This window comes from Cololabis saira, chromosome 11 (assembly GCF_033807715.1).
Source record: "Cololabis saira isolate AMF1-May2022 chromosome 11, fColSai1.1, whole genome shotgun sequence".
Taxonomy (NCBI): domain Eukaryota; kingdom Metazoa; phylum Chordata; class Actinopteri; order Beloniformes; family Belonidae; genus Cololabis; species Cololabis saira.
Genome location: NC_084597.1, coordinates 26,569,752 through 26,585,436, shown reverse-complemented (window position 1 = coordinate 26,585,436; position 15,685 = coordinate 26,569,752). Strand labels below are relative to the sequence as shown.

Sequence of the window (15,685 nt, the reverse complement as noted above, 5' to 3'; positions counted from 1 at the left end):
GAGAGGTGAATTTAGAGTATGAGTTTATAGTCTGAAAATGGGGGACTAGGGTAGCTCAGAGCAAAACTCTTTGGCTTTGGATCAAACAACAAAGTAAAAAGAAACCAGGCTGAAACCATATCTGCTGGCATCAACCGCCGCTTTTTCATGGATTAAACATTCTTAAGTCAGATCTGCTTCAAATAATGAGAAAAGAGTCCTCACGGAAAGTCTCAAGTGACATTTTGAGTAGACAAAGGCAAAAAGAAACCGGACCATTGTCTGGAGAATTGCTCTTTCCTACAGAAGTCCTCATAAGTCTGCCTCCTTCAGCTCCCAGCATCCACACGACTGAGTTGGCAGGAATGCTTTTCTTCCATGACATTCACAAGTACAGGAATTTCCTCTTTCCATCTACTGCAAGCTGTGCCCCTCCAAAGTTTTATTTGCCGTGGCAAAGGACATTCATGTGTTTCTTGTTAGGTTTACTTTTCTTTACATGTCTTTTCTTTTGAATTGTACATATCATGACTGATTTGTATGGAGCCAAATCAAGGCCAAAAGTTTTGCTAATTTGAAAATAAAATTTGAACCTGAAAATTCTTTTTTACGGTTTCAATTTTATTTTTTTCAGTATCAGATCTTTTTTTCAGTTTCAAATCTTTTTTTTTCAGTTTCACGTCTTTTTTTTTCAGTTTCACTTCTTTTTTTTTCAGGTTAAAATTTTTTTTTCAGGTTCAGACTTTTGGCCCCGATCTGGCGTGGGGGGCGTGGCATCAACTGAGAGGGGCGTGGCATCATGAGTGACAGCAGAACAGAGAAGGCGGGGGACGTTCCTCACTCATGTTGCCTTCAGGAAACGTAAGTTGCAGAAGTTATCAGTAGAAGTTTGATTCAACACTACACCATATTCACGTGATTGGCAGTGGAAAAAACTGATATTAGTGACACATTTCTGTTTAAAAAGCTGCTTTTAGACCGTACTTGGTAGTATGTGGAAGTGGGAAATGTCAAACTTTAAAGTGTGGCTGTTGAACTGTACACCTGCATAGTTTATTGCTTTTATACTGCGATTGGTGTCAAGTACGATCTAAAACAGCTTTTTAAACAGAAATGTGTCCGTTTTTTCCACTGCCAATCACATGAATATAGTGTATATACAGTGTTGAATCAAACTTCTACTGATAACTTCTGCAACCTACGTTTCCTGAAGGCAACGTGACTGAAGAACGTCCCCCGCCTTCTCTGTTATGCTGTCACTCATGATGCCACGCCCCTCTCAGTTGATGCCACGCCCCCCACGCCAGATCGGGGCCAAAAGTCTGAACCTGAAAAAAAAATTTGAAACTGAAAAAAAAAGAAGTGAAACTGAAAAAAAAAGACGTGAAACTGAAAAAAAAGATTTGAAACTGAAAAAAAAGATTTGAAACTGAAATAAAAAGATTTGAAACTGAAAAAAAGATCTGATACTGAAAAAAATAAAATTGAAACTGTAAAAAAGAATTTTCAGGTTCAAATATTATTTTCAAATTAGCAAAACTTTTGGCCTTGATTTGCCTCCATAGATTTGTACTTATTTTCTGTGTCTTCATTACAGGGCAGGTGCATAAACTTCACCCGGAGTCAGTCCTATCCTGCCCCCAGCTACCCCATCTACAACCATCCCTCGACACCCGTCTACACTTTACCCCACACGCACCAGCGCCGTCTATCAGAGGGCAGCATGTTCCTCCATTTGCCCCCCTCGCCAACTTCAACCCTGCCTCCTCTGCCATCCACTCCCCCTCCGGCCTCCTGCAACTCTCCCACATACACACCTCCTCCCAACAGAACCCTGCCACCCCCAGCTAACGCCAGCCCTGTCTCGGCACCCCCGTCTCCAACTGGCTCGCTGCCTCCTTCTAGAGCCCCCCCTCCATCACGCCCTCCACCACGCCCCAATCATGAGAACCACTAAGGGTTCAAAACTAAAGAACTAAAAATCTAAGAAGCATGCAAGTCCAAAATGGGAACCCGCAAGACCTTATCACTGTGTTGTAAATTGTGTCCAAACAGAATGAGAATTAGCGACTTTTGTCTTGACAATGCGCAATGAACTGTGGCTCTTTTCTCTGAAGTCAAGATAAGGAATATTAAATGGAAACTTGCACAAATTTGGCTGTCAGGTGCTATTAAAGTAAAGACTTTACCCAGTGTAAGAAAAATGTCATTTTAGGACTATTGATGAGACATTTAGGTGTAACATTAGAGCAGAGCACAGAAACCTTTTATACATACAGTATATTGTATTTGATGGTCAATTTTGATGAATTTCTTTTAATTTTCTGTCTGCAGGATAATCGCTTTCTCTTCTTAGAGCTGGCTAAGCTGATCCCAATATAGCTTTTAGACACTGTACAAATACAGGAGTGGCAGCAATCTCTCCATTGAGCTTTGTGGCATGAAAGCAAACAAGCATATTTATCACAATATAGAGTCATACATTAGTGACATTCACATCTCAGAAGAGTAGTTATCTAAATACTATTAAAAAAATGCACGATGGGACACAGTAAATATAATTTTTATTATAGTGAAGATTTTTTTTAAAACCCCATTTCCCAAAGAGTTGGGACACTGGTTAAAATGTAAGAATAAACAGAATACATCCATCCACCCACGTTCTATACCCCCTTTATCCTTTGCAGGGTCACAGGGGTCTGCTGGAGTCTATACTAGCTCATTAGAGGCGAGAGGCAGGGGTTACACCCTGGACAGGTCGCCAGTCTATTGCAGGGCCACATATAGAGACAGACAACCAGACATACTCACACTCACACCTACGGGCAATTTAGATGCATCATTTAAGCTAGCATGCATGTTTTTGGACTATGGGAGGAAGCCGGAGTACCCGGAGGGAACCCACGCAAGCACGGGGAGAACATGCAAACTCCACACAGAGAGAGTCGAACTACGAACCTTCTTGCTGTGAGGCAACAGTGCTAACCACCAAGCCACCGTGCTGCCTAAACAGAATACAATGATTTTAAAATATCATAAACCCATATCTAATTCCCAATAGAACAAATTCTAAAAGTGATTTCATGGAAAATAAATGGTAATTATGATTTTGATGGCAGCCACACTATGGTGCCATTTCAATGTCAAATATATTGCGAATCAAAACCTCAAATCTGAGAATCAGAATCCAAACTCAGACTCTAACCAAGAAATCAAAATCTCTAACAGAGTGCAATCATCTTCCTCGGTTATACCTTTCTTTTCTCACCATCAGTTCTAAAACCATCTTTGTTTGCTGGTTCTCCATAACCACGACAAGCAAGTTTTTGACGCTCATGTCATGCAAGGAGCTGAGTCCTTCAGTAGTCAATCAGCTGCTAGATCTCAGTTATCCCCCTCCTCCTTGCTGACTGACGGAGCACTGATTTGACACTTGTTCCAGGATTGCAAAAGAAAAGCGCAACCTAGAAAGATGGTTCTAAAAAGGAGATGGTTTTAGAACTGAAGGTGAAAAAAAGAAAAGTCTGGCCCTTGAAGATGACTGCACTCTCGTCAGAGATTTTGGTTTCTTGGTCACAGATTCTGAGTTTTGGTTCTCATCTTTTGGGTTTTGATTCACTATACATTTGGCACTGAATTGACGCCATACAACACATCGCAAACGCATCCAATTATGACCTTTGGCCTTGTCTCTTGCTTACATAAATTCCTCCTTATCTCGGAATCTTCTGATGACTTATACGCTGTAGAAGGTGGGATCTTGAAAGTCATCACAATTTTAGGTTGGGGAACATTTCCTTGAAATTGTTTCACAATGATTCAACACATTTTGTTGCAGTTTGGTGAGCCTCTGCCCATCTTTACATGTGAGAGGTTCCCCCTCTATGAAATACTCCTTTTATACCCAGTCATGTTACTAGTTGTTTATTAGTTGTTTTTCATCTGTGTCAATTACTTTTCCAGCCTTTTGTTGCTACCGTTCTTACTTTTTTGAGATGTGTTACTCCCATCAAATTCAAAATGAGCAAATCATTTCCATGATATGGCAAAATATCTGATATGTTGGTTATATTCTATTAGCAATAAGATATGGCTTTATGAGATTTGCACATCTTTGCATTCAGTTTCTTTATTTACATTCTTCACAGTGTCCTGTGAACTGGGGGTTGTAATTAAATCGTACAGAGTGCGTTCAGAGATGTGTCAGCAAGTCATCTTAAAACAAAGAGGTTACATCTTTTTCCAAGTATTACACTGACTATGAGATGGTGTTGAAGTTTTGAGATGTTGTAGAAGTTCTGTCATGCTGACAAATGTCACCTGTAGTGGTTCTGTGCGTCACCGATCCAGCATCCACAATTCCAGACTAAAGATCTGAGTCCTGTGATCAGATTTGTTCATGGCAACACAATGTGCAATAAATCAGAAAAAAACATTTCACTCCTTTTGCTTGAGTGTTTTATCAGGGCAGAATCAATGCCTGGTTCACTTCAACTTGTTTTTAACTTATTGTGGGGGGATTTAGCTTGTGTTCACACTGCCATCCCAAATCCAGGTTTTAGCATCTATGTTCAGAATTTCGTGAATGATCACATCCGAACTGTGGCCGCGTTCAGACTGCCAGCCAATATCCGATTTTTAGCCCATCCAGATTGAAACTGGATGACACTTTTGAAGTCTGAACAGTCTAGGGTTGCCACCTTTCAGAAATAGAAATAAGGGACGCCCTGATTTCAGCAGCGCAGGAGCCAAAAAAAAGCCCCAAAACTTCTAAACTGAATAAAAATGTGTTTATTTTATATGAAAAACAAAAGGCTTTGATTTAAAGTTTAAAGTGCTTTAATAGCATTGAACTTGCATGACTGTACAGACAGACAACCATACTAGCAACAGAAATAGCCTCCTATGCTACGTATGTCCATATCAGCCCAGATGTAATATAGCCTACAGGTGAAGAATATGGTGTAAAAGTTAATTTATTTCAATAATTCAACTAGAATATGGTGTAAAAGTTAATTTATTTCAATAATTCAACTAGAATATGGTGTAAAAGTTAACTTATTTCAATAATTCAACTAGAATATGGTGTAAAAGTTAATTTATTTCAATAATTCAACTAGAATATGGTGTAAAAGTTAACTTATTTCAATAATTCAACTAGAATATGGTGTAAAAGTTAATTTATTTCAATAATTCAACTAGAATATGGTGTAAAAGTTAATTTATTTCAATAATTCAACTAGAATATGGTGTAAAAGTTAATTTATTTCAATAAGTCAACTAGAATATGGTGTAAAAGTTAATTTATTTCAATAATTCAACTAGAATATGGTGTAAAAGTTAATTTATTTCAATAATTTAACTAGAATATGGTGTAAAAATTAATGAAAATACGGGACAAATCGCGTCCCGTATTAGTTCAATACGGGACGCAACATTTTTTTCTCAAATAAAGGACAATTCCGTATTTTACGGGACGGGTGGCAACCCTAGAACAGTCCCAAACCGCCTTGTTGTCCTTGTTGACTTTTCTTAAGCTACGTGGTTGCTATGGTAACTGGCATACAGTACATAGAACAATTGTACGCAAACCAAAACATGGTAGTGAACTGCCTTTGCTACTGCTGCAAATGTTTATATGGAGCCCTGGTACAGATTTTCTTCAAGTTACAAGATACACAACACTTACTAGATTTTTGTGTGCTGCTTTTTGTTGGGCAGTTGTCCCCAACGGTGTGTCAGTTGTAGTATTACTCTAGTTGTAGTATTTTTGTTGTTCACATTATATAGAAAATGACACAAAACAGCTATTGCAGTCCCATTTCACCATCCTAACATTCAGACAGAGAATATAGACCGTACAAGAAAAACTGGGCAAACCCCTGTGATATCACACATAGGATCCACAAAATGAACAAATGGGTGAAACAAGTAGGTCTAGAAGTAGGGTTGCCACCCGTCCCGTAAAATACGGAATTGTCCTTTATTTGAGAAAAAAATGTTGCGTCCCGTATTGAACTAATACGGGACACGATTTGTACCGTATTTTCATTAACTTTTACACCATATTCTAGTTGAATTATTGAAATAAATTAACTTTTACACCATATTCTAGTTGAATTATTGAAATAAATTAACTTTTACACCATGTTCTAGTTGAATTATTGAAATAAATTAACTTTTACACCATGTTCTAGTTGAATTATTGAAATAAATTAACTTTCACACCATATTCTAGTTGAATTATTGAAATAAATTAACTTTTACACCATATTCTAGTTGAATTATTGAAATAAATTAACTTTCACACCATATTCTAGTTGAATTATTGAAATAAATTAACGTTTACACCATATTCTAGTTGAATTATTGAAATAAATTAACTTTTACACCATATTCTAGTTGAATTATTGAAATAAGTTAACTTTTACACTATATTCTAGTTGAATTATTGAAATAAATTAACTTTTACACCATATTCTAGTTGAATTATTGAAATAAATTAACTTTTACACCATATTCTAGTTGAATTATTGAAATAAATTAACTTTTACACCATATTCTAGTTGAATTATTGAAATAAATGAACTTTTACACCATATTCTAGTTGAATTATTGAAATAAATGAACTTTTACACCATATTCTAGTTGAATTATTGAAATAAATGAACTTTTACACCATATTCTAGTTGAATTATTGAAATAAATGAACTTTTGCACCATATTCTTCACCTGTAGGCTATATTACATCTGGACATACGTAGCATAGGAGGCTATTTCAGTTGCTATATGGTTGGCTGTCTGTACAGTCATGCAAGTTCATGCTATTAAAGCACTTTAAACTTTAAATCAAAGCATTTTGTTTTTTCATATAAAATAAACACATTTTTATTCAGTTTAGAAGTTTTGGGGCTTTTTTTTGGCTCCTGCGCTGCTGAAATCAGGGCATCCCTTATTTCTATTTCTGAAAGGTGGCAACCCTATCTAGAAGCCCCCCTGGAACACTTATGTTCTTATCTTATGTTATCTTACGTTATTGGGAATTTAAAACAAGGGGGGCTTAGCCCCTATTTTTAAGAGGGTGGGGAGCTATTTATGAGCTATAAAAGACTGTAATTCATCAAGAAGCAGCATTACAGTTTTTTAACAGTATTTATAAAAGGATCTACTATTTACAAGTTATAACTGTGTCGGAGATGGGTTAATATGCTAGCCAGTCATTTCAACGGTTGTTGTTACAGACAAAACTCTACAGAGAAGCTCTCCACATCAGTGGAACAACCACCTGATACGTTTTATGGAAAGTAACACATAGGTTTGTGTAGGTTTGTGTAGAGTAAAAGCAGAAACAGTGACGTCTTAGTTTCCTATTGCAAAATGACTTCATCCATGAAGTCTCAGTGGACCGCAGTGTCACTTTCAGCACCTATCAGTATCTGTGCAGCGGAGTGAAAAGAGAGAAAAGCAAACAGGACTTTTTTATTGACATCGACTTTCTCTCTCAAGGTTGTACAGAATAGAGTTGACAATGATACACCAACGAAGTATTAAGAGTGTCACCGGTACGAGAACATGGAGTGGATTTTCCTTAATCCGAGATTCTCTGAAAGAAAAACCAGAAGGAAGTGGTACACTCTCACTCACAATTTCCACTGAAGGAATCACTATTCATAAGCACCTCAAACTGTTCAAGGGGGCTAAAGAACATTTTTGGCTTAATGCTGTTCCTGGCTAGGTTACTTTAGTGGCTAGGGTTGTACTCAGGTTGGGTGATCAACAGGGATTTGTTGATCACCCAACCTGAATACAACCGTCCATAGCCCCTAAAGTCAATCAAAAGACTACACCTCTAATTATTCATAAATGGATACGTGTGGATTTGCTAAAACTTTGATTTGGGCAGAATGTATGAACATATTTTAAGTTATGGACCGTTTTCAGGGTCCACCAGGGTTAGACACTCACATACATTTGTGAGATGTGATAATCTTAACAGATCTTAATCTTAACAGAGCCACTCAACTTAACCAACAACGGTGTTTTGACAAAACTTCAGTGTTGATACTTTTACTACTCCATGAAAAAGGTTATATACAGCATAATTCTTCATCTTTGCCAAATAAAAAAAACACCTTATTTAAAAGCCAGGAATGTAGTGTGAGACACTGAATGATTAACAGAAGGACTTTCAGACACAATCCAACTTTTACTGCAACATAAAATCTAAGTGTGATTTTAGTCATCTTGTGGATTTTTTACAAGAAGTGTTACCTAAAAGGAGAAAACACTCAAGTGTCCGTGAGATTACGTATTTGCTGAATGGGAGACCGAAACACACATACAAATTGTTGAAAAAACATAATTGCAGCTGAAGGTTTGGTTAAACTCAGACATATAGCTCACACATAAATGGATACTGACAGAAAACAGTTTCTGACAGTTTTGCTCTCCTGGCTGTAACTGCAGCAGCTGCACCCTGCCAGAATGTGAGTGGATAAAAGAATGCAAATGTGAAATGACTGACTTTATTACAATGTACATTTGCATTGCACTTATTAATAGTGACTAGTTTTCATTTTGGGTGAAAAAACAAAAACAGTTAAAGCTGCAAGCAGCGATGAACGGGCCCTCGCACCCTTGTGCACATTCAGGTGTGCTGCAGTGGAAGTGCTTGTATGACTTGCATGTAGATTCTTCAGGCCTGGACATTTAGCGGATGACACCACCCACAACTCTCTATATCAAACCATTCAAAAGTTATGGGAGAAAGTAGGAACTATCAGATATGGACCAACCAGATTAAGGGGGGGCGCACTTTTTGGCATCTAGCGTCGCCACGGTAACGCTTTTGACTGAGAAAAGTGATGCGCGTCGTCGCAGGATCGAGACGCACATTTTGATGTATAACACACCTGGGTGCACGTTACGGTTCGGGCCGTATTAACTGCCGAAGGAATGGCATAAATTTCGCCAAAATTACAAGATTAATTCAAAATGGCCGACTTCCTGTTCGGTTTCGGCCATGGCGCCAAGAGACTTTTCTTTAAGTTGCGACATGATACAGGTGTGTACTGATTTTCGTGCATGTACGTCAAACCGTATTGAGGGGATTGAGGCATAAAGTATTCTAGGGGGCGCTGTTGAGCCATTAGGCCACGCCCATTAATGCAAACCATTAAATATCAAATTTTTCGCCAGGCCTGGCTTGCGTGCAAAATTTGGTGACTATTGGGCACATTTAGAGGGGGGAAAAAAGGCCCTCCTTTCGTCGGAAAAATCAGGAAAAGGAAAAAAAAAAAAATTCCTACAGATATAATAGTGCCTTCGCACTGTAAGTGCTTGGGCCCTAATAAAAAGTAACTGGAGTTTGGCATTATGCAACAGGCCACAGAGCAGCCAGTCAGTTGAGTATTATTCCACTCATATCTCCTAAAATAAATTCTAATTTTCTCTTTCCATTATTTTTTTCCCCCTCGTTTGGAAATACTTTCACAGATGCATGCAGTAGGACTTGCAGTTCTGTGGGCACTGGTGAGCTCATGGGGGCGTGTCTGAGAAAACTTTAGGAAACAGAGGCAGACATTCAAATTTTAAGTCAGACAACTGAAAAAAAAACAAAAAACTGCACAATCCAGCTATGAAGCCACAGAGCTCTGGAAGAGGTGTTTGTGCAGCCTAACACTTTCACGGAGACCATCAGGTCTTAGGGGCAGAGAGTTTGTCTCTTATATGTGACATACAGGCTTAACTGTTACTTTCATAGAGGTCATCTCAGTGAAAAGCTATTCAAAAAGCCTTTTTCTAGTATATGCAGGGGTGTTGATAGATGCCATGCACAACAGAGCAATGAAATATGTTTTGCAGTGGCTTCATCTTAACTTGGCCAGCGCCACTGTCTAACTTGGCTGCAAGAATAATAGCAATCATCTGCACAGCTAAGCATGTCCACAGTCCAGCAGCATTTATCTAACTCCAACTGACCATCAGATTTATCTTTTTCCACACAATCTGGGACGTTTACCGCAGTGAAATTAACTCATGATGACCTGACTCACATTTCAGATTTTTCATGCACTCTCACCAAATCTCAAATCTGGGAGCTATGGCAGAACACTGCAGGACTTTTGTTTTTTCCCAAAAAACTAACAATATATCTGTATTCTGTATTCATAGAATACAGTACATTTGCCCAGTAAAGGGTTAACAGAAACTTGACGTCCCTTTCTGGTTTGAGTTTCACACTGCTGCAATAGCTTTGCTTTGAGGATGTGCAATCATTTCAGATAAACCTCTTTCCATTTCTTTCTTTTTTGAACTATCAAAACAAACAATCCAACAACATGCCATGGAAAGACTATGCTTTGTGGTCAAACTTCTCTTTTCAAAGCTGTATTTATAAAGTCAAGACTGGGAGAGGGGCTCATGTAGCAACAGAATCCTGGCGAGAAAAGGGTTAAAGCTGAGCATGTTTCTACTTGATCACAATCAGTTCAACATGAACCTCAAAGCATCGCACTCTCATCCTTTAACCCATTAAGGCCCGAGGTGCCCTTAAATCATGGGTTCTCTCAGATGTACCATCAGATCTCAATGGGTTAAGTATCTTACTGTTGTGTGACTTTCTCAATCGCCGGTGTACAGTGTAAATGGGGGTCATATTTTAACAGGCAGTTACAGTATCTTGGACACCTGGTCCCTCTGATCTAAATTCATGCAATATTGCTATACTCAACATCTGCAAGGTGTCACTATAACTCAACAATCATGAAGTGACAGAAACAGATTGAGTGTGAGATTGAAGAATCAAGTTTCAGAACAAGAATAAAAAAACAGATCTACATGCCGTTTACTGTAGAGTAATGAAAAACTGGGATTCGTGTCCGTAAAGCATTTAATTTCCACTGCCAATCTGTCTTAATATTCAGTATTAATAGTCAGGTAGAATTGATACAAACATATTAAGAAAAAGCAGAATACATTCAGGAAAGGCAGTGTGGTTTATCAAAATTCTTCACTTGGTTCAAGGTAAAAAGTCCCACTAGAAACATGAATACTTTTAATGGTATGAAAGAAAATTAAATCATTAAAACATTTTGAAAAAGTGTCAGAATCACTCACTCCTTCATTAATCCTTACTGGCCATTTAGTGAGTTATATGAGTGTGTAAAGTGGCCTCATCATGACGATAACACTTTTGAACTGCACACAGGTCCATATCTGAAATGACATCGTTACTGTCACATGATTTATATCAGCAAGTGTATATCTCTCGTTAAATCAATGCAAATACCCTAAGTCATTTGTGCTGGAATATTATAACTCATTGAATATACTGTATATATTCCATAACTTAGATGGCTAAGAATCAGTTAAAACAAACTTGAAGATATACAGTAATTGAATGAGACTTGCATTCGTAGGTGTGTATCAGTTTTGGGTGCTGCAAGTTTACTTGACTAACAACTTGACTGTCCATCCACAGAGAATCATGGTATATATTCGCTGGGTTAGAGACCATAATTATAATCACTATATTTCACAATGCCTTATCGGATATTCAGAGTCAATTTTACAGTGGATTAGTTAAGCAGCCAGTGATTTTGAACACGTCTACATATCCAAAAAGCAGTAAATTTTAACTGCAGATGATACTTCATGTCTCACAAAAGAGCAATATCACATACACTAAGCATGTAAACTGGAATTTAAAGCCACTCCGTCACATATACCACTTCTAACCACATGGGGACATTTAGATCTGCTGTGTTGACAAACAGGTCTCTGACAATATACCACCGCTTTGTCCCACTCATGCATTACATGTGTCTTATGCCAGAATGTTGTGATATGCTGCTTCCATGTGGGCAAATGTGGTATTTCAACATAATGGCTTTTAGATCATTATAAACACTATAATACTGATTACATACAACTCTTCAGAGACCAGCCATTTGGGATTTAAACATGAAGACAAAATGTGCTTTCAGCAAAGAAATTGTTAAAATGTTAAAAAAAAAAAAACTTTCTTTTTTTGGCTTGCAGCAAAATGACAACGTTTGCGTTGCTTGAACTCAAGTGTTGACAAGAGGCTTTCAACTGTTGTTGAAAACTGACAGCACTGACAATGAAGGCACAATCCATAATCCAAATGTAAAAAAGAAAGCTAAAGAGATTTAAAACAGGTTTATAACACAACATCATGACCAACAACTTAACCTCAGCTACAGATGTTTTTTTGTTATGACACACAAAAACATTTTATGAATAAAAACTGCATATTAGACAAGTCAAAATGTGACGGATTAGCCTTTAAAGGCCTCATTGATATTCTACTTTTTTTGATGAATCAACATCTAACTCGGCTCTTTTCACTTCTGTAAAATGGTGATACGATGACTATTCTGCACAGATCCCATGACTGAGGTAGAACCTTCAATTTTAACAGTACATATCTGGTAAAATTATAATTCCATTAACTTCATATTTAAGTAATGATGTTAAAAGTAAAACTACATATTTAAACAGTTCTGCTACTGGAATCTATTTTGGCTGTTTCCTTGGTTTGCATTAAAAGCTGTGACTTGGCATTTTTCTCTTTTTTTTAATTAATGATATGATATAATCAGGGCTTCCCCTGAGAACATTTTGGCTGAAAAGGCGCAGCAGTAAATGGGTCATCAAGAGGTTTTCCTCCAATGGTCCAGGAATGCAGAGGCCCCACTGCCACTGACCCCACAGCAGCCTGTTGACCAATCCTAGAGATGACCCGGTGCACCGCCACTGGCTGCTGAAGAAGAGGAGCCTCTGTGTGCAGAGCAGCTGCTTTGTTACCAAAAGCATGTAAATAAGAAGGTGACTCTTTGACTAAGTGACACTGTTTGCTGTTTTGGACTTGCTGTCTACCTGATCTAAACGTGTGAGTCTTAACAGGAGCAGCTTTGCTGGTTTCCTGCCTTTTTCCAAATGGTGCCTGGACGAAAACATTAGATGCTTCTGCAGATGTATGACATGCAGAAAAGGAAGAGCTGCTGAATGCCATTTCGCCTCCTCTTCTTGGTGTTTTAAAAGGAGCCAGCTGGAAGACATCTGCGGTTACTGGGCTGTTTGGAGGCTTGGATTCTTGGTTGACGGGTACGAAATGAAGGCTGGCACTTGGAGTTTGTAAGGGGTGATGATGACCATCCCATTCATCCGACAGCAACATGTGTTTATCATGGATACATGCAGTGGTGCTCTGTTGGACTCGCTGCCTTTGTTTTTCCTCAGTGAAGAATGCAGGAGCCGCAGGTCTAGCGTCTTGCACTTCATTACTGCTGAGCTCCCCCTGCAGGTCTGTGTGTGGAAGAGATTTGAGAAAGATCACACAGGGAAATGCCTTTTGTTGTATGCCAAGGAGACATTTTTGTCTCTGAAACTGCCATGTATGCATGCAATGTTAGTAGAGATGTTTTGCATGTGTTTGACATATATTGATCAATACAAAACATGAAGCAGGGTTTCAGTAACAAACCATAGTAATATAATTACTGTAGCTGATGTAATACTCACCTGTGATTGTAAAAAAAGAAAAAAAATAGACTGTAATAAGAATTAAACAGTAAGTTGCTTTTTGGTCTTACCTGAGAAGAAGTCTGGTCAGTAGCCAAGCAGATTTGTATTAGTCTTTTTCAAGTTTTAACATTTTATCCTACAGTATGTGACATTCTCTTTTTAGTACCTTTTTTTTTTCTTTTTTATATACATTTGCAGACTTATTGCAACTATATCACTGAAAATATAAAAAGACTGCTTATCCCTTTTTGTTTTACTTTACTATCTAAAACCTTTAGACGTTGGGACAGATGTGCTGCGGTGTTGCATCACCTCTTTTTGACCTCACTTTGAGAACTGGCTAGAACTAGTGCTGTATTTTTGAAAACGAAATGTTCCTTGTTGTATTTTAATAGATTTTCCAACAGTTTTATTGCAGTGCTGTTGAGCACCAGAAGTCAATGGCTGCTCAATATTAGCTTTCTGCTTCCTAAATCTGTGGCTATATGTAAGAATAACACTTGAAAATATTAAAAATGTAACTAAAAGAAGGAATAAAAAGAAAAAAATCCTGACCCTACTCATGCACCACAGGGCCATCTTAAATTAATTCACATTTTAAAAGTTTAATTTGCAAAAACTTCAGATCTGCTAAAAATCTGGTGCTACACTTATCACTCCATAACTTCACATCTAAAATCCAGGTTTAGATCTGACGTTGTCTGGAGATATGATACTGTTAGCTACCCAAGACTAGATTTAAAGTTATAACTTTGCATTTGGTGCTCAATAATGCCACTATCGGAGGTAAACTCATGAAGATAGTGGCAATCAACTTTAGTTAATTATAGCGCCAGCTAGCGAAGTCATCCGAGGCAAAGGTTGCTAAATAATTATTTAAATAACTTTTTGTAACTTTATCAGAGTCAAAAGCACTGTTGGGTTGATTAACATTTTAACAAATACAGACATCCTTGTTGTTCTTCTGGTCGTTAAGTCGGCAGCTTAATCCAAAGCAGACATTTAATAAACTTCAATTAACTCCAAAATTGTGGTACCATTTCCACGTATCCCTTCCTCTTTGAATACCTGGAATTGGTAACACAAGTATCCTTACCACATTGTTTTCCATTTTTTTGTCATAGACTCCCTAAAACAGATTAGAATTCAGGGTCTTTCAATGTTTTTCTGTGGAGGGGAAAGCTACGCATGTCCCATTTTTAACTAACCCTGTCCTCTCTGCTGCACAAATTCTGCCTTCCACATAAGCTAATCTATTGATTTAACCATGTTCATTATATTTTCTTCTTTCATTCATATTCTGAATAAAATCATATTACAAAACAACTATTGTTCTTCCTTCTGTCCATTTTCAAATAAACAACTAATGTTTTGCACATTGTAAAGCAGCTAATGGCTAATTTCTCAAGTGATTTGCTGCCAAATCAATGTCAGATAGCAAAGCAAGTGACTTCTAAATAAAACTGAAAGATGGACATCCCACAAGCGCTGGGGGATAAAACGTATTGTCCAATAACCCATTCCTGAAGAAAAAAGAAAGAAGAAATACTCTACATCTGAGACTGACAATGAGCATTTTATATGGTATGGTAACCTGTTTGGCCTGAGCTGGTATGTTTACATAATGTGCCTTAAAAAAAAAAAAATCCTAAATTATTCACAATTAGGCTCCATCCTTATCTTGCCTTCTGAATCTGAGTCTCTCTGATATCCAACATTTTTTTTTTATTTGCAAACCTGTCGCCATTAAACTTAATTCGTTTTTTTTTTCTTTTAAGTTATACAGCATTTTAAATATTTTCATCTGTCCCAATTCTGTCATAACATGTTGGCTTGCATCTTTTTGAAATGAGGGATAGGCACATACGTTAAAAAAATTAATAAACTTTTTCATATTCAATTTGGGAAGTGTTGTTTTTGTACCGTTTTAAATTAAACCTGGTTTCACTGTCTTTATTATAGTAGTATTCTGGTTTTATTTGTATTTTACACATGATCAACTCCTCTGGAAACAAAGTTAAAGATAGTAAAGTCTAACTTTGATGTTCTATTTTTCTTTTTCACGTGTTCTTAAAATATCTTGAATAGAAATATCCTCAAATATAAAAACAGGCACAGAAAAAAAATGTAAAGGCCCGACTCTGAAAAACAAAGA

At 37.4% G+C, this 15,685-nt stretch overlaps 2 protein-coding genes across 4 annotated transcripts in view; one reads left to right on the top strand and one right to left on the bottom strand.

Annotated features, from left to right (window-relative positions):
* Positions 1–4,400, top strand: part of LOC133455269 (anthrax toxin receptor 1-like) — a 29,669-nt gene extending 25,269 nt beyond the window's left edge. The window contains exon 18 of the mRNA XM_061734226.1: positions 1,577–4,400. Coding sequence (XP_061590210.1) covers positions 1,577–1,936 — 360 coding nt within the window. The 3' untranslated portion in view covers positions 1,937–4,400. The remainder of the gene's footprint in view (positions 1–1,576) is intronic.
* Positions 4,401–10,859: 6,459 nt separating this feature from the next.
* aak1b (AP2 associated kinase 1b) overlaps positions 10,860–15,685 on the bottom strand; it is a 32,412-nt gene continuing 27,586 nt past the window's right edge. For all 3 annotated transcript variants that reach the window (XM_061734222.1, XM_061734224.1, XM_061734223.1), the window contains exon 20: positions 10,860–13,311. In XM_061734222.1, the coding sequence (XP_061590206.1) occupies positions 12,602–13,311 (710 nt within the window). In that variant the 3' untranslated portion in view covers positions 10,860–12,601. The remainder of the gene's footprint in view (positions 13,312–15,685) is intronic.